We start from the raw sequence: 19,594 nt of genomic DNA, 5'->3' as shown, positions 1-19,594 counted from the left end.
ATTTTCCAAGTGTGTGGAGGCGGCATTGGAACCGTTGCGTCGTCAGGGAATACGGCTACTAGCCTACCTGGACGATCTACTGGTTCTCGCCCCGTCAGCAGAGCTGGCGATCACTCACACAACACAGACAGTGACGCATCTCACAAGTCTGGGGTTTGCTGTGAATTGGAAAAAGAGCGCGCCCTGGCCCACTCATCAGATTGTCTACCTGGGGATACAGCTAGACACTGTGAGGATGAGGGCTCGAATTTCGGACCCCCGAAGGGTAGCCTTGTTGCTAGCCCTGAGGAAGTGTAGTCCGAATCACACGGTGACGGCGCTGTCGATCATGTCACTTTTGGGTCTCATGTCGTCAGCCCACTCTGTGGTTCCGCTGGGACTCCTGCATATGCGCAGGATGCAGCGATGGTTCGCCCAACTAAGACTAGACCCATTGCGTCAACGTCATCAGTTGGTGGTGGTTCCCCTCTCGCTCAGTGCAGATCTGAACTATTGGAGAAACCCGCACGTTCTCACGCACGGAGTCCCGATAGGAAAGGTGTCCTCTCACATCCCAGTATTCACGGACACCCTGACGGGATGGGGAGGGACATGTCAGACCCAAGCGATAGGAGGTGTGTGGCCTCAATCAGGTCGTCATAGTTGGAAACGGTTCGACTGGTTCTGACCCACTTCGCGTCTACCCTTCGGGGTCGCGATGTGCTGGTCTGGTCAGACAACCGGACCACAGTAGCTCACATAAATCGCCAGGGAGGAGTCAGGTCTCCTGCTCTCCATCGGGCGGCAGAGGAATTGTGGCTGTGGGCTCACGAGCACCTTCGCTCATTGAGAGCAGCACACATCCGGGCTACTTGAATGTAGGAGAAGACCTCATGTCAAGAGGGGGTCCTCGAGACGACGAGTGGTGTCTGCATCCGGACATTGTTCTCCAGATTTGGGAACAATTCGGGAGAGCCGAGGTGGACCTATTCGCGTCACACGTGAACGCGCAATGTCCTCTGTGGTTCTCTCTGAGGGAACAGGACGAACCGCCACTGGGAAGGGACGCCTTTGCGCACCAACCGTGGCCGAGAGTTCTCCTGTATGTCCTGCATTCTCCCACTGCTAGCCAGGGTGAGGTCAGGGGGGCTGTCAGTGATACTGATAGCGCCCGATCGCCCGGGGGCTCCTTGATTTGCGGAGATGAGTCAGATGTTGATTGCGCCACCTTGGCCAATTCCACATCGACGGGACGCGTTGTCTCACGCGGGAGGCACGATAGGGAAATTGCCCATAATCGGCCAACCACTGAAGGCCTGGCTGCTGAGAGGGACAGGCTAGAGCGCTGTGGGTTATCTGATGCAGTGATCAGGACCATACAGGGTTCACGTGCCAGTTCCACTTCTAAGATGTATGCCAGTAGATGGAACGTGTTTTCACGATGGTGTGTCACACAAGGTGTAGACCCCATGAGCTGTCAGGTGGAGAGTATTCTATCTTTTCTACAGCTCATGTTTGATAAGCAAAAATCGCCTGCCACTATTAGGGTGTTTGCAGCAGCGATTTCAGCTTGTCATGAGGGGTTTGGCAGAGACAATGTCTTTAGCCACCCTCTAGTGAAACGCTTCCTATTAGGCCAACACCTATAGTCACGCTTCCTCAGTGGGATTTGGCTTTGGTACTCGAAGCGCTATGTAAGTCGCCGTTCGAGCCATTGAATCAAATACCCCTCAAGATGCTGTCTATTAAGACAGCACTGTTGCTCGCTTTGACTACAGCTAAGCGGGTCAGTGATTTGTGTGCTCTTTCGACGAGACCTGACTGCCTGGCCATCAATGGTGACCTGAGCAGAGCAGTGTTATGTCCTAACCCGGCATTTGTGCCGAAGGTTATTAAGAGTTCATATAGGTCACAGACCGTGGAGCTGTGGGCTTTTTCTCCTCCTCCTCATAGAGAGAGGAGTGAGGAAAAGCTCCATCGCCTGTGCCCGGTACGCGCTTTGGCGTGTTACGTTGAGTGCACAGCAGCGATTAGGTCATCGCCTCAGTTGTTTGTGTGTCACGGTGCGGCTGCACTAGGTAGACCACTTTCAAAACAGCGGTTGTCTCACTGGCTTTGTGAAGGCATTGAGACAGCTTATGAGGCAGCGGGGCGGCAATTGCCTCAGGGTATCAGAGCTCACTCCACTCGTGGAGTAGCGGCTTCTACTGCCCTTTTCAGAGGAACAGGGGTAGAGGATATCTGTAGAGCAGCATCATGGTCGACGCCGTCTCCATTTATCAGTTTCTATCTCTTAGATATGTCTTCTAACTCTCTGGCTCGATCTGTACTCAGCGTGGCTGAAGGGAGATCTTGAGCAAGAAAGAGAGGAGAAGCAGGACTGTGGACACAGGTTTCCATCAGGTCCGCTTTGGTTAGGAAGACGTGTTTTTGACAGATGTGTTTTCTAACTCTTTGGCTTGGTCTGTACTCAGCATAGCTGAAGGGAGATCTTGAGCTAGGAAGAGAGGAACAAAGCAGGACTATGGACGTTTCCATCAGGTCCGCTTTGGATAAGAAAACATATTTTGTGGCATGACTCCTGACTGACAGGTTCAGTACAGTAGAGGCATGCGTTGATTGACAGAATGTGAGGTCATCTATCTGCTTGTTCAGTTTAGTATGATCCATGTTTTGTTCCTGCCCACTAATCTTTGGGATTCCATTGAGTGAGTGAGGCGGTCTACCGCGTTCACAATGTAGAGTGACACTTTGTGTCATTCCATTAGTGGTCGGTAGTGTTTTCACAGGATATTGAGGCACATCTATCTGCTAGTACAGAGTAGTATGGCTTCTATTCTGGTGATCTGCCCACTAGTCATTGGCATTGCCATTGGACTAGGTGGGGCGGGTCTTTAACCGATGACGCGGTATATTGTGACGCCCGTATGGGTTTTTAGTTGCAGTACTGCGGGACTTGGTCCCAGCCATTGCTAGGCCTGACCTTTTCGTTTCGATGGGAAGTGTTGGGCTCGGCAGGGAGTACATTTTGGAGCGCTACGCTCCGCCTTAAACCAATAGGAGCAGAGCTCCCCTATGGGGCGGAGCTCCACGATATAGAACGATTAGTTACCGGAGTGTAACTCCAGTTCTATGAGTGGAGCGGAGCCCCATAGGACTTAAGGCCCTGCCGACCCTCTCTAGTCTCGCTGAAGAAAAATATCTCGGGAGGCTGATTGAGGGGAGGCATCCCCTCTTATAGGGACACCTGTACTCCTATTGGCTGCAGGTGTGTGCATAATTTTGTCTCAGGCTGATGCTGCCTTAGGGCAGAGGGTAAACCAATAGGAGCAGAGCTCCCCTATGGGGCTCCGCTCCACTCATAGAACTGGAGTTACACTCCGGTAACTAATCGATAATTTAGCTACTTGATTTTGAATTTTAAGACCGTGTGTCCAATATCTGAAAGATATAAGAAAGATTTCTTGGACATGTATTTAACCCCTTATTTTGGCACTAAACAGTCTAAGACCTGTCTAAGCTGGGGAAGGGGGGGTTCTACTAAGCTATATGGAATTGTTTAAAGAAGGATCATTTTGCTGTTTGATTTTGAATTTTAAGACCCCTTGAAGTATAAAATAAATAATTATTTGATGAACATTTTTATTTGGCCTTACTGCTATTAGCACATACAAACACATTGAATAACAGATTCACTACATGGAACAACAAATAGTCCCAAAAACTGAATCCAAAGGAAGTTTGTTCTGAGGTGTTTATCCTACAGTGGGGAGAACAAGTATTTGATACACTGCCGATTTTGCAGGTTTTCCTACATACAAAGCATGTAGAGGTCTGTAATTTTTAGCATAGGTACACTTCAACTGTGAGAGACGGAATCTAAAACAAAAATCCAGAAAATATTTGATACATCAGAAAAGCAGAACTTAATATTTGGTACAGAAACCTTTGTTTGCAATTACAGAGATCATACGTTTCCTGTAGGTCTTGACCAGGTTTGCACACACTGCAGCAGGGATTTTGGCCCACTCCTCCATACAGACCTTCTCCAGATCCTTCAGGTTTCGGGGCTGTCGCTGGACAATACGGACTTTCAGCTCCCTCCAAAGATTTTCTATTGGGTTCAGGTCTGGAGACTGGCTAGGCCACTCCAGGACCTTGAGATGCTTCTTACGGAGCCACTCCTTAGTTGCCCTGGCTGTGTGTTTCGGGTCGTTGTCATGCTGGAAGACCCAGCCACGACCCATCTTCAATGCTCTTACTGAGGGAAGGAGGTTGTTGGCCAAGATCTCGCGATACATGGCCCCATCCATCCTCCCCTCAATACGGTGCAGTCGTCCTGTCCCCTTTGCAGAAAAGCATCCCCAAAGAATGATGTTTCCACCTCCATGCTTCATGGTTGGGATGGTGTTCTTGTGGTTGTACTCATCCTTCTTCTTCCTCCAAACATGGCGAGTGGAGTTTAGACCAAAAAGCTCTATTTTTGTCTCATCAGACCACATGACGTTCTCCCATTACTCCTCTGGATCATCCAGATGGTCATTGGCAAACTTCAGACGGGCCTGGACATGCGCTGGCTTGAGCAGGGGGACCTTGCGTGCGCTGCAGGATTTGAATCCATGACGGCGTAGTGTGTTCCTAATGGTTTTCTTTGAGACTGTGGTCCCAGCTCTCTTCAGGTCATTGACCAGGTCCTGCTGTGTAGTTCTGGACTGATCCCTCACCTTCCTCATGATCATTGATGCCCCACGAGGTGAGATCTTGCATGGAGCCCCAGACCGAGGTTGATTGACCGTCATCTTGAACTCCTTCCATTTTCTAATAATTGCGCCAACAGTTGTTGCCTTCTCACCAAGCTGCTTGCCTATTGTCCTGTAGCCCATCCCAGCCTTGTGCAGGTCTAACATTTTATACCTGATGTCTTTACACAGCTCTCTGGTCTTGGCCATTGTGGAGAGGTTGGAGTCTGTTTGATTGAGTGTGTGGACAGGTGTCTTTTATACAGGTAACGAGTTCAAACATGTGCAGTTAATACAGGTAATGAGTGGAGAACAGGAGGGCTTCTTAAAGAAAAACTAATAGGTCTGTGAGAGCCGGAATTCTTACTGGTTGGTAGGTGATCAAATACTTATGTCATGCAATAAAATGCAAATTAATTACTTAAAAATCATACTATGTGATTTTCTGTTTTAGATTCTGTCTCTCACAGTTGAAGTGTACCTATTTTTAAAATTACAGACCTCTACATGCTTTGCAAGTAGGAAAACCTGCAAATCGACAGTATATCAAATACTTGTTCTCCCCACTGTATATCTGAGCGATATTACAAAGATCAGGAAACATTATATGTATTTTTTATATGTATTTAATCCCTTATTTCTGTCACTAAACAGTCTCCATATATACAGTTGAAGTCGAAGTTTACATACACCTTAGCCAAATACATTTCAACTCAGTTTTTCCACAATTCCTGACACTTAATCCTAGTAAAACCTCCCTGTCTTAGGTCAGTTAGAATCACCACTCTATTTTAAGAATGTGAAATGTCAGAATAATAGTAGAGAGAATGATTTATTTAGCTTTTATTTCTTTCATCAAATTCCCAGTGGGTCAGAAGTTTACGTACACTCAATTAGTATTTGGTAGCAATGCCTTTAAATTGTTTAACTTGGGTCAAACATTTTGGGTAGCCTTCCACAAGCTTCCCACAAAATGTTGGGTGAATTTTGGCTCATTCCTCCTGACAGAGCTGTTGTAACTGAGTCAGGTTTGTAGACCTCCTTGCTCGCACACGCTTTTTCAGTTCTGCCCACACATTTACTATAGGATTGAGGTCAGGGCTTTGTGATGACCACTCCAATACCTTGACTTTGTTGTCCTTAAGCCATTTTGCCACAACTTTGGAAGTATGCTTGGGGTCATTGTCCATTTGGTAGACCCATTTGTGACCAAGCTTTAACTTCCTGACTGATGTCTTGAGATGTTGCTTCAATATATCCATATAATGTTGATGCCATCTATTTTGTGAAGTGCACCAGTCCCTCCTGCAGCAAAGCACCCCCACAGCATGATGCCAAAAAACATTTATCCAAAAGTAAAATCTTTGACTACGATTTGTAACAGTCTTTTTTATGGCGATTTTGGAGCAGTGGCTTCTTCCTTGCTGAGCGGCCTTTCAGGTTATGTCGATATAGGACTCGTTTTACTGTGGATATAGATACTTTTGTACCTGTTTCCTCCAGCATCTTCACAAGGTCCTTTGTTGTTGTTCTGGGATTGATTTGCACTTTTCGCACACAAAGTACGTTCATCTCTAGGAGACAGAACGCGTCTCCTTCCTGAGCGGTATGACAGCTGCGTGGTCCCATGGTGTTTATACATGCGTACTATTGTTTGTACAGATGAACGTGGTACCTTCAGGCGTTTGGAAATTGCTCCCAAGGATGAACCAGACTTGTGGGGGTCTACATATTTTTTTCGGAGGTCTTGGCTGATTCATTTTGATTTTCCCATGATGTCAAGCAAAGAGGCACTGAGTTTGAAGGTAGGCCTTGAAGTACATCCACAGGTACACCTCCAATTGACTCAAATTATGTCAATTAGTCTATCAGAAGCTTCTAAAGTCATGACATCATTTTCTGGAAATTTCCAAGCTGTTTAAAGGCACAGTCAACTTAGTGTATGTAAACTTCTGACCCACTGGAATTGTGATACAGTGAATTATAAGTGAAAAAATCTTTCTGTAAACAATTGTTGGAAAAATTACTTGTGTCATGACAATGTAGATGTCCTAACCAATTGCCAAAACTATAGTTTATTAACATGAAATGTGCGGAGTGGTTGAAAAACGAGTTTTAATGACTCCAACCTAAGTGTATGTAAACTTCCGACTTCTCCTGTACTGCCATTAATTTTTTTGACTAGTACCGGGGGACCTTTACTGTTAACGGGTGCTGTAGGTGAGTGTGGTGTGGGAATCAGGCGCAGGACGCAGCAGATAAGTCCAAAAGACTTTAGTAATGCACACACAAAACACGATCCAACAGCCCGGAGGCGAGGAAATGCGCACACAGGCGTAAACAAAAGGGCGCACTAAACATGTGCGAAAAATACTCTCCTACACAAAGGAGGCAAGCTACAAATAGCGCACTGTAAATAGTAGCGCACCAACACGACAGCGAAAACAATCACACACAACACCTGACAAACACAACGAGAACTTATAGGACACTAATGACGCTAAACGACAACAGGTGTACATAATCCAGACAAAACCAAACGAACATAGAAACATACAACGGTGGCAGCTAGTATTCCGGAGACGACGAACGCCGAAGCCTGCCCGAGCAAGGAAGAGAGGCAGCCTCGGCCGAAACCGTGACAGTACCCCCCCCTTGACGCGCGGCTCCAGACGTGCGCCGACTCCGGCCTCGGGGACGACCAGGAGGACGCGGAGCAGGGCGCGTCGGGTGACTACGATGGAATTCTGTCAGGAGAGACGGGTCCAAAATGTCTCTCCTTGGCACCCAGCACCGTTCCTCCGGGCCGTACCCCTCCCACTCCACCAGATATTGGAGACCCCCCATCCGACGTCTCGAATCCAAGATGGACCGCACGGAGTACGCCGGTGCCCCCTCGATGTCCAATGGGGGCGGAGGAGTCTCCTTGATCTCATTTTCCTGGAGTGGGCTAGCTACCACCGGCCTGAGAAGAGACACATGGAACGAGGGGTTAATACTTTTATACTCAATAGGTAGTTGTAATCTGTAACACACCTCGTTCAATCTTCTCAGGACTTTAAACGGCCCCACAAACCACCGACCCAGTTTCCGACAGGGCAGGCGGAGGGGCAGGTTTCTGGTAGAGAGCCAGACTCGATCACCAGGTGCGTACACCGGTCCCTCACTGCGGTGGAGATCGGCGCTCGCCTTTTGACGACGGAGGGCCCGCTGCAGGTGGACATGTGCAGCGTTCCACGTCTCCTCCGAGCGCCACACCCACTCATCCACCGCAGGAGCCTCGATCTGGCTCTGCTGCCAAGGTGCCAGAACCGGCTGGTAACCTAACACACATTGGAAAGGGGTTAGGTTAGTGGAGGAATGGCGTAGGGAATTCTGGGCCATTTCTGCCGAGGGAACGTACCGTGCCCACTCCTCCGGCCGGTCCTGGCAGTATGATCTAAGAAACCTACCCACATCCTGGTTCACACGTTCCACCTGCCCATTACTCTCCGGATGGTAACCCGAGGTGAGGCTCACCGAGACCCCCAACCGCTCCATAAAGGCTCTCCAGACTCTGGAGGTGAATTGGGGACCTCGATCAGACACAATATCCTCGGGTACCCCGTAGTGCCGGAAAAGATGGGTGAATAGCGCTTCGGCGGTCTGTAGGGCAGTAGGAAAGCCCGGCATAGGGAGCAAACGACAGGCCTTAGAGAACCGGTCCACAACGACCAGTATAGTAGTATTCCCCTGTGAGGGAGGAAGGTCAGTGATGAAGTCCACCGAGAGGTGAGACCATGGTCGTTGTGGAACGGGCAGGGGTAGTAACTTACCCCTAGGCAGATGTCTAGGCGCCTTACATTGGGCGCACACCGAGCAGGAGGAGACATAAACCCTCACATCCCTGGCTAACGTTGGCCACCAGTACTTTGTACTAAGGCAGTGCACCGTCCGGCCAATACCTGGATGCCCAGAGGAGGGTGACGTGTGAGCCCAATAAATAAGCCGATCCCGGACCTCGAGCGGGACATACGTCCGACCCACCGGACACTGTGGAGGGCTAGGGTCGGTGCGTAATGCCCGCTCAATCTCCGCATCGAACTCCCATACCACCGGTGCAACCAGACAAGACTTAGGTAGTATGGGAGTGGGCTCCACGCACCTCTCCTCCGTGTCATACCGCCGAGACAGGGCATCTGCCTTCCCGTTCTGGGACCCAGGGATGTAAGTGATCTTAAACACGAACCGGGCTAGAAACATAGTCCACCGAGCCTGGCGAGGATTCAGTCTCCTAGCTGCCCGAATGTATTCCAGGTTACGGTGGTCAGTCAGAATGAGAAAAGGGTGTTGAGCCCCCTCAAGCCAATGCCTCCACACCTTTAGGGCCTGTACCACGGCTAAAACCCAAGAACTGCTGCACCTCTTTAACCGTGGTTGGGGTTTGCCAATTACGCACGGCTGACACACGGTCAACCTCCATCCTCACCCCTGACGCAGACAACTGATAACCCAAAAAGGAGACCGACTCCTGGAAGAACAGGCATTTCTCGGCTTTGACATACAGGTCATGCTCCAACAACCTCCTCAATACTCTGCGCACCAGGGCTACATGTTCGGCCCGGGTAGAACTGTACACCAGAATATCGTCTATGTACACCACTACTCCCTGCCCCTGCATGTCCCGGAAAATCTCATCTACAAAGGATTGGAAGACTGATGGGGCATTCATTAACCCGTATGGCATGACGAGATACTCGTAATGACCGGAGGTAGTACTAAATGCTGTCTTCCATTCATCCCTCTCTAATGCGCACCAAGTTATATGCGCTCCTGAGGTCCAATTTTGTGAAGAACCGTGCCCCGTGTAATGACTCCATCATAGTCGCAATCAGCGGAAGTGGATAACTATATTTCACAGTAACCTGATTTAGACCGCGGTAATCAATACACAGGCGCAAACCTCCATCCTTTTTCTTCACAAAAAAGAAGCTTGAGGACGCGGGTGAAGTGGAGGGCCGTATGTATCCCTGTCTCAGAGACTCGGCAATGTATGTCTCCATTGCCCTCTTCTCCTCCTGTGACAACGGATACACACGGCTCCGCAGGAGCGCAGCTCCTGCCTGGAGGTCTATCGCACAATCCCCCTGTCTATGAGGTGGCAACCTTGCCGCTCTTGTCTTGCTAAACACGAGTGCCAAATCCTCATACTCGGGGGGAATGTGCAATGCGGGCATCTGGTTCGGACTCTCCACCGAGGTCGCCCCTACGGAAACACCCAGACATAGCCCCTCACACTGAGCAGACCACCCTTTAAGAGCCCTCTCTCGCCACGAAATAGTAGGATCATGGGTACTCAACCAGGGAAGCCCCAGTACCACCGGATACGCAGGAGAGTCGATCAGATAGAGCTGAATCGTCTCCTCATGACCCCCCTGCGTCTCCATCCTAAGTGGCGCTGTGACCTCCCTAATCAACCCGGATCCTAACGGACGACTATCTAGGGCATGTACAGGGAAAGGATTATTAACCGGAAGGAGGGGAATCCCTAACTCTACACAGAATTTGCGATCTACAAAATTCCCAGCTGCGCCTGAATCTACTAGCGCCTTATGCTGAGAACGAGGTGCAACCTGTGGAAAACAAACAGGTATGGTTATGTGCACGACAGAAAGCTCTTGGTAAGTGGGGCGCCTACTCACCTGGGAGGACTCCCCAATGTGTGGCCTGCCTTCTCCTCCACCAGGGGACCCTCCCCAGCACCTAGCCGCGGTGTGCCCTCCATGGCCACAGTTGGTGCAGGGGACGGCCCCCCTCGGGCTCCTTCTTCTCCTTCCTCTAGCACCAGCACCTCCGAGCTCCATCGGGCTCGGCTCGGAGGTGCTGGAGGGTGGAATGGGCGACCCCCACCTGGGACGTCCGCGGGTAGCGAGCAAGGTGTCCAGCCGAATGGCCATGTCAACCAACTGGTCAAATGAAAGCGTGGTATCCCTGCACGCCAACTCTCTGCGGACGTCCTCCCGGAGGCTGCAACGGAAATGGTCTATGAGTGCCCGCTCATTCCACCCTGCATCTGCCGATAGAGTCCGGAACTCCAGTGCAAACTCCTGAGCGCTCCTCATTCCCTGCCGGAGGTAGAATAGACGCTCCCCCGCCGCTTTCCGCATAGGTGATAGTAGCGGCGTCTATTCTCCTCCATTCGGTGTTGGCCCCCTCCAACGCCTTGCCGGTGAGACAGGAGATGAGGGCGGAAACGCTCTCGTGTCCCGAGGGCGCCGGGTGTACGGTGGCGAGGTAGAGTTCAACTTGTAACAGGAACCCCTGACACCCGGCAGCGGTGCCGTCGTACGCCCTCGGGAGCGAGAGCCGAATCCCACTGGGTTCCGGAAGTTGGACGGGCGGGCTGACCGATGGTGTTGGTGCGGTAGGTGGAGGTGTGGGTACCCCGCTGGTCTCCCATCGATGGAGGGTGTTCATCACTCGGTCCAGGGCGTGCCCGATTTGGTTGATTCTGTCCTCCTGACCACGAAGGCGCTCCTCCATGATCTCAGTGGGTGCGGGTGCTCCTGCTGATTCCATGAGATGGTGTGTAATTCTGTCAGGGTTGAGTGTAGAGGGAACGTGGAATCACACGCAGGACACAGAGATTCAATAAACAGATGTCTTTAGTGAAGTCCGACAGTACAAGCCAACACGGCAACAGGCCACAGGCGAAACAAGCGCTCACTGGACTGTCCAAAGTAAGTGCGCACAACGGGCAGGACTCTCTCAAACAAAACGAAAATACAGAGAGCACAGAACAGCGGACCAACATCTACACGTGACATCGAAACAATTACACACAACACCTGACCAAACACAAGAGAACTAAATAGGGTGCCTAATGAACACTTAACAATGAACAGGTGTAACAAACAGACAAAACCAATCAAACATGAAACATCGAACGGTGGCAGCTAGTACTCCGGAGACGACGACCGCCGAAGCCTGCCCGAACAAGGAGAAGGAGCCGCCTCGGCCGAAACCGTGACAGCAAGGTTAATAAGGAAGAATCTATGCACCATACTATTGTTCAGTATATGGTCCAAACTATTTACCAACTGTAAAATCTAATCTTGAATAGCTGGAATTCTGGATCCGGACACATTTTGGAAACATCTGAACAGAGATAGGGATCTGATGAACCATTAATTGAGACATTTCGTTTTTCTGTATTCCTGTGTTCCAGTCGAGGATGCTGAATATATGTTAATGAGCTGTCCATCAGGGGCCCCAAGCAACGATCTCAGGGAAACCCAGCTGTCAGGCACAGGTACATGACTGCATTTCTCTCATCAGTATCATGTGCATTTGATTTTGTCACTGATGTATTGAGGTGGAGGTTATACAGGTGTTTTTTCCTGTAACCTCTGACATTTAACCTGTAACCTAGCTGTGACCTTTACCACTAGATGGCCTTTTCCAGTCAGGACCAGACCCAGACTCAGCCAAGGAGCCCTCGTCCTCTGCATCTCCCGAATGGCTACGGAAAGGGGTAAGTGCTTATCACAACAGCTGCCATAGCTGTTGATAACTTTGGTTCAAGGCATTTTGTGCACATTCCTCCACTTACACCCTGTATTGAACAATGTTAAACCCCATAGATGAAATTCTTAACCAATTTGGGTAACACTTTATTTTAAGGGGTTCTTATTACAGTGTAATTACATGTATAATTACACTGTAACAAGTATTGTAGTTAATTGTAATAACTCATAGTTACACTGTAATAACAACATGTAACTAACTGGTGGTAATTGCAGTCTGTAATTAGAGGTGTAGCAACAAATGCTTGTTACCATGCTTGTTTCCAATAAGTTCACCAATGTAGTGTATAGTTTCCTCTCCGCTGCATCCACTTCAGTAAGAATTGTCACGAGGTTGTAATCTCTTGTGGACACATGCACGGGGGTGTCCGGGATTACAAAGGTTGGAGGCTCAATAGGCTAACTAGGCTTTTGACAGGATGTTTTGGGTATATGTGATTCATTATAGTTGATGATGTGTATCTTTGGTTTCGTGATCTTTTTTCCCAGTGCCTATGAAAACAATTGGCCATTTATAAGATAGGGCTGCCTGCATCATTGTTGCTATTTACGCTACCCCTCAGGGAAGTGTGAATGAAGGAATAGCCTTAATCAGTTTTATTCAGTCTTAAGTAGTCTTAATCAGATAACCAAACAAGCTCTTTTGAATTTCTTAAATCTGGGCTGGGTCCATTGACAGGACACCCCATGTAGTACTGTAGCTAAATGTTCAACTGTGTTGGGACTTAATTGTGAAAAGGGGTGTCTTGTTGTTGGAGTCCTGAGATCTTTTTAATAGGAGCCTCAAGTCCAAGTTAGTGTGTTTTTATCACACAATAATATGAGGTGAACATTCACAGGACTAATTTGCTTTCTAAATTCAGAGACGACTTTGTTATTGTGTTACAAAAAATATCTACCCAACCTGCTTTGAACCGTTTTAATTATGTGATGTGGTAGACATTTTGGAAGGCTGGGAGTACATTCAGGTGGGCTACATCGACTCTGTAAGTGGCCTGTGCTCCTCTTCAGATGACTGGGAGAGAAAGTTACAGCAAGAAGGTGAAGATCCAGTGGCATCATTTATTTTCAGGGCCTTCGCCAGAGCATGTGACCATAATGACAAGGAAAAGCGCATGCAGCACTAGTAGCTGAGGGCCATGATGTGGGCCGCTAATGAGAGGGCCCCAGGCCCTGCTGAGGTTTGTGTCTCGCCGAGTGTTGAGGAGTGCAAGAGGTCAGAGGGCACGCTCCTGCCTCAAACAGGGGCCTTTTCAAGTAGCCAGTGGGAGCGACCCGAAATAAACAACAGAAAGGGGGGTAGCCTAACTATTCAGTGATGATCAACTGCAACCACAGTAACCTAAGCCTCTCCTCTGCTGCGTGGAACTCTGTTCCTCCATCCTCCTCTGGCCTTTTGTCAGGGGTACAGAGAATCCCAGCATAGGGATTCATAATCAGGGTTTATGCTGAGGATCAAAGCGGGAAGGAACGGTTGAGGGGAAAGAGGGGCAGTATCAGCGAGAGAGGAAATGCTCTGTTTATGCGAGAGACAATCTCCCCTTCATCAATGATGCCATTGGTGGAGATGGAGCCAAGGTAGAGGAAGTGGATGTTCATGCCGCAATTACTTCTGTCTACGTGATGGAGTAATAGAACACCCACACAGAGGAAGGCAGGAGGAAGTCCGATTGCCAGAGTCAGAACCCCCCCGGAGACCATGAGCTCAGTGGCAGCCTTCCGTTCTGTAGACAGACACACAGACACACATAGACACACACACACAGACACTGAAATGACCAGGCTACATACACATTCAAACACATACACTCATTCAGGGATGCTCACACACACACACACACACACACACACACACACACACACACACACACACACACACACACACACACACACACACACACAGTAAGTAGGTACAGAACCCCAAGAGAAGGAGCACTTATGAAGACCAGGTAGGAGGGGGTGACCGGGATGGGAGGGGTCGGCTATGATCTTTCCTGCACGCTTCCTTGCCCTGGAGTCGTGCAGCTGTGTGGACTGGGCACTGGGCTTACACAGCTGCAATCACTCTCCACTTTACCACTGTTTGTGCAAAACAAAGGCTGTGGCGCGGTGGTGGTGACCACTAACTCACTATGAAAAAAGAGCTGGCTTCTCCCAATAAAGTGTAAAGAATATGCAGAGAGCGTTTACAAGCACATCTCTCTCTCTCTCTCTCTCTCTCTCTCTCTCTCTCAGTGCATGCTGAGTTTGAGAGGTCGTGTGGAGGGCTCTGTTCTTACTTATTTTCTTGATTCTTTCCTTGGTCAATTTTTTTTTTCTATGGTGGAGGGTTAACACACTGTTTGTTTTAGCGGTACCCACTGTTAGTTTTTTTCAAAGTTAGGGAGGACGAGGACAGAGTTTTTAGTTTCCTGGGTTTTGAACGGTGTGATGTGCCCAATGGCTTCGCAGTCTAGCGCGAAGGAGACGCTGTCGTCACGGCATGGATTCAGGTGTGGTCCTAAGAATGGAATTAAGGTGGAGGAAGTTCTGCTCATGGTTGGCGAACAGGTAGGAGCTGAATTTATACATTCCGCATCCAGAATGAACAAAGATGTGGTTGTGTTCATGAAAAGAGCAAATTTGGTGAGTAGGCTCATTGCTAGTGGAATATTTGTAAGGGATGTGTTGGTGCCGATTTCTCCTCTTTCGACTCCTTCGACTAGGGTGGTAGTTGCTAATTTGCCTCTGTTTATTACGGATGATCAAATCAGGAAAGAGCTGAGTCGTTTGGGTAAGTTTGCTAGAGGTTTCCGTGTACTGTCAGCAGGTTTTCAGGCAGATGCCGTTAAGCATGTTGTTTCGTTCCGGAGGCAAGTGTTTATGTTTCTGAATAACAATGAGCAACAGTTAAATGTGCATTTTAAAGTGAGGCATGTGGAGTGGCTCTACGCGGGGTTTGCCAGCACAGATAGTCTACGATGCTTTGAGTGTGGGGACTTGGAGCATAAGATCTTTGTGTGCCCACATAAAGGCCGTAGACAAGGTGAGGGTACAAGCGCCAGTGGGGGATATTGAGGTCAATGTGCAGGGGGCCATTAGACGCAGGCAGCAGGGGCTGGGTCTAGTCATGCTATGGATGGTGGTGTAGCTGAAACTGGGTCTAGTCATGTCATGGATGGTGGTGTATATATATATATTATTATTTTCACCTTTATTTAACCAGGTAAACCAGTTGAGAACAAGTTCTCATTTACAACTGCTACCTGGCAGATGAGGCTGGGCCTAGTCAGGTTATGCTAGTGGATGAGGAGAGTATAGTGGGGAAGGGTAAGCAACTAGCGGGGTGGAGGAGAGTGTCAGGCGGAAGAGGAAAAAGGGGGAGAAGAAAGGAGGTGGGATGGGAGAAGCTGGTGTGGTCAAAGGCACCAAGGAACTGGGAGGGAGGCCCCGACTAGAGAGAAAGGGCAGGTGGTCAGGATGGGAGATGGAGTTGAGGAGGAGGAAAGTGAGTCTGAGGAAGAGGACGATGAGAAGGCTTCCTCAATGGTTCCAGAGCTGACAGACAGTCAGGCAGAGGGGTCAAAGTACACAGTGAGGGAACTGTCAAGGTTACTGAATGAGACTAAAAGGACAAAGGTTAATCTTGAAGCTTTTTTTTGCAATCCAGAAAAGTTTGTACGATCAGTACAACCCGCTATGGAAAATGAGGGGCATGGTGTCCTCTCACCCAGGAAATGTTTTAGGTTGAGGAAGTGGTTCACATCCGTGTGTAAGGGTCTACCTTAAGATGCTGTTTAGATTAATAGTTTTTTTCTGTCACTTGGGCTTTTTGAGCTTTGCTATTGGTCTCTTTCTTTGCTGGCTTTTCTCCCACTTCTTATGGAGACTCTTCGGGTAGGCTTGCTTAATATAAATGGCGCCAGAGATGCAGGAAAAAAAAGTATGTTGGGTGAATATGTAAAACATAAAAAAGTACAGGTGTTGTTTCTGCAGGAGACGCATAGTGATGTGGTGAATGAAGTCGATTGGGGGCTCTGGTGGAAAGGGGCAAGTGTGCTGAGCCATGGAACAAATGTTAGTGCAGGGGTGGCAGTCTTTTTTGCACCGGGTCTGGCCGTAAAAATGTGCTCTTCAAAGGAGGTGTGTAGGGGTAGACTTCTTGTAGTGAAAGCAGAAATTAACAATAGGGGTTTTGTCCTTATACATGTGTATGCGCCTAACACAGGGAGAGAGAGGGGGCGTTTGTTTGGGTGTCTTAGACAGGAACTCTCACAGGTAGCTCCTGACGAGACACTGGTGGTCAGCAGGGACTGGAACTGTACGATGGATTTTACGAAAAACAGAAATGGGGAGGAGCCTCATTCAGGCTCAGTTGGGGTGTTAAGGGACATCATTAATCAGTTTGACCTAGTGGATGTTTGGAGAACTAGACATTCCAACACAAGACACTATACATGGGTGAAGGTCTTTGGGGTTAGGGTGAGTGCAGCACGACTAAATCGGTTTTACATGTCCAGGAATCAGAGCAATAGGCTGTTGGGTGCTACCATTCTCCCGGTGGGTTTTTCGGATCACCACATGACCATGGCTCGGCTGTCTATTTCACTAGGGCCTCGGCAGGCATCCCTTTGAAAGTTGAATGTAAAGCTCTTACAAGAGATAGCAGATAGCATTACTGGGTGATCTGAAAAGTCATAGTCAATCGATCAATAATATAATCATACTTTTAGCAAAAAATAATATTTTCAATTCACAATCTGTAGAAACAATGTGAATAGAAAGGTTCAGAACTTTTGTAAGACATCACAGTACAGTTGAAATATATATGGCAAATAGAAATCCTATATGGATGGTGTTAAGAGATAGATGGGAGGTGTTGCATGGAATTGAAGGATGGGACTAATAACAACTAACAACAAATAATAACAAGATAACTAATAATGTAAGCATACTGTGTCCATAATAAGTACATAGGTTGTATGTTGGGAGCTTTTGGGAAAGAGCACAGTTAGAAAGATATGGCATATAGAAGCAAACCGGATGGACATCATGAAAATGATCGGAGAGGTTGATAGTAGAAGAAGTTCAGGAGAAAAAACAAACAAAATATAATTATTGTAAAATTGACTGTGTCCATAAAATGTAGATAGTAAGTATAAGCTGGAAGTAGAGGCCTAAGCATTGTTGTTCACTAGTTTACTCCAAGTAAGTAATAAAGGGGAATATATTTTTTTAAGGATATGTATGTGTATGTATGTATGTGTGTATGTATGTATGTATGTATGTATGTATGTGTGTATGTATGTGTGTGTGTATGTGTGTATATGTGTATATATGTATATATATATGTATATGTATATGTATGTGTATGTGTATGTATATATATATAAAAACATGGGGGATTGGAAGTGATGCAGACAATTACATTGATGGAAGTTCCAATCTATCTGCAATATTAAGCTCATCTACCCCAAAAAATAAATAAAAATAAAAATAAAATCTCTTACAAGATGCCACTTTTTGCTCAGGTTTCCAGACTTTTTGGGAAAGGTGGGGGCAGCGAAGAGAGGTGTATGAGTCTCTAAGTCAATGGTGGGATGTGGGAAAAGTCAAAATTTGGCTTTTCTGTCAACAGTATACAGCTCTCTCATCCTCAGAGGCTAGGAGAGTATTGGGAGAACTTAAGCATAGTATCAGTGAATTGAATGTAGAGCTGGTGGGGCAAGGCAATGTAGGTTGATTGCATAAACAGATCTGGGACCATAATACATCAATTCGGTTCAGCCACCAGCAAGGCCTCTCATCTCCTCCAAGTGTGTGGTTTTGGTTTAGTTCCCTGGGGTGCACAGTACAAATGACTGACCTCTGAGCAGGATTGACCTTTTTTATGTACTACATTCAAACAGTCTGGGCATTTTTCTCCTTTTAGCTGTTGCACTGCCTGACCTCTGAATGCTTAAATAATGTCCTCTTTCCAGTAAAAGTGTTTGTTGTGTGCACTGGATTTTGTACCCCATAATTAAATGTTGGCTCATTGCTTTCACCCTTTGAAAGTAGATGTAGCTTGCCATAATGGTGGTATTGTGCAGATGAATGTTACCATTCAACTGATTTGGGTGATGTTCCAAACAGTGAAAGCAATTATGTGAAGCAAGAAACATACAGGATGTATGTATTACGTTAGTTGGCGAAGGTATTGAAGCACAGATATATCTGGGCTGTGTCTCAAATGGCACCCTATTCATTACATAGTGCACTACTTTTGAGCATTGACCCTTGTCAAAAGCAGTGCACTATATAGGGAGTAGGGTGCCATTTGGGACGTAGCCATAGATCAGGTCATGTCTCACAAAGATAAATAACAGACAGTTTTCCTAAACTAATCCAATCTGTTGGATTTATTGCAACCGTTACTGAGATGATTGTTCCAGTTTAGATGATTGCATTAGTCTCAGTATTCAATCATTCTGAATGTAAATTGCGGGTGATTAAAAATTCCACTTGTTGGATATCCTAACTCTGGTGGGATTCCAATAAGAATTACACATCACTTTGCAAGCCAGCATAATGTGATTTGCAGGCCTGATGTGGCCTGTAAACCTGGATATTGCTAACACCACTGTGTTAGGGCATAACTAGGCCCTCAAAGAAAGGCCTTATGATATATGTATTGTTATAAATAATACATTTTTTAAGGCTAATAAGGCTGGTGAACCGTTCATAGAGGGTCCTAAGATAAAAAAGTTATTAGTAGAACCCTTCATAGACGGTTCTAGGAAGAACCTTTAGGTGATAAAATGGTTCTTGGTAGAACCGTTCGTAGATGGTTCTAGGCAAAACCCTTCATAGAGGGTTCTAGGTAGAACCATATACAGGGGGTTCTTTGAAGAACCCTACATAGAGGGTTCTAGATAGATGTCACGCCCTGGCTCTGGGGACTCTTAAATGTTGAGCCAGGGTGTAGATTTTCATTGTTTAGTTTTCTATGTTTTTGTTCTAGATCGTGTTGATCTATGTTGGCCAGGGTGGTTCCCAATCAGAGACAGCTGTAGCTCGTTGTCTCTGATTGGGGACCATACTTAGGCAGCCTGTTGGCACCAGTTAGTTTGTGGGATCTTGATCCGTAAAGGTTTGGTGTGTGTAACCACAGGACTTCACGTATCGTTCGTTTTGTTGTTTTGTTCGTATGTTGTGTACTAAATAAAATGTACGCTTATCACGCTGCGCCTTGGTTCCACGAGTCATCAGTCAACGTGCGTGACAATAGAACCCTCTACAAAGGGTTCTACCCAGCACCAAAAAGGGTTCCCCTATGGAGACAATCCGAAG

The 19,594-nt window shown here is 47.5% G+C and overlaps 1 protein-coding gene across 1 annotated transcript in view; it reads left to right on the top strand.

Annotated features, from left to right (window-relative positions):
• Nucleotides 1–19,594, top strand: part of LOC311145005 (actin filament-associated protein 1-like 2) — a gene marked incomplete at its 5' end in the record, with an annotated part of 78,281 nt that overhangs the window by 40,666 nt on the left and 18,021 nt on the right. Inside the window, 2 exons of the mRNA XM_084181218.1 lie at nt 11,926–12,009; nt 12,149–12,231. Of these exons, the coding sequence (XP_084037344.1) occupies nt 11,926–12,009; nt 12,149–12,231 (167 nt within the window). The remainder of the gene's footprint in view (nt 1–11,925; nt 12,010–12,148; nt 12,232–19,594) is intronic.

The sequence above is a fragment of the Coregonus lavaretus genome, assembly GCF_964263955.1.
Source record: "Coregonus lavaretus genome assembly, chromosome: 17".
Lineage (NCBI taxonomy): Eukaryota > Metazoa > Chordata > Actinopteri > Salmoniformes > Salmonidae > Coregonus > Coregonus lavaretus.
Note: the sequence above shows the minus strand (reverse complement) of the source record. Positions and strands in the feature narration are given on the sequence as shown.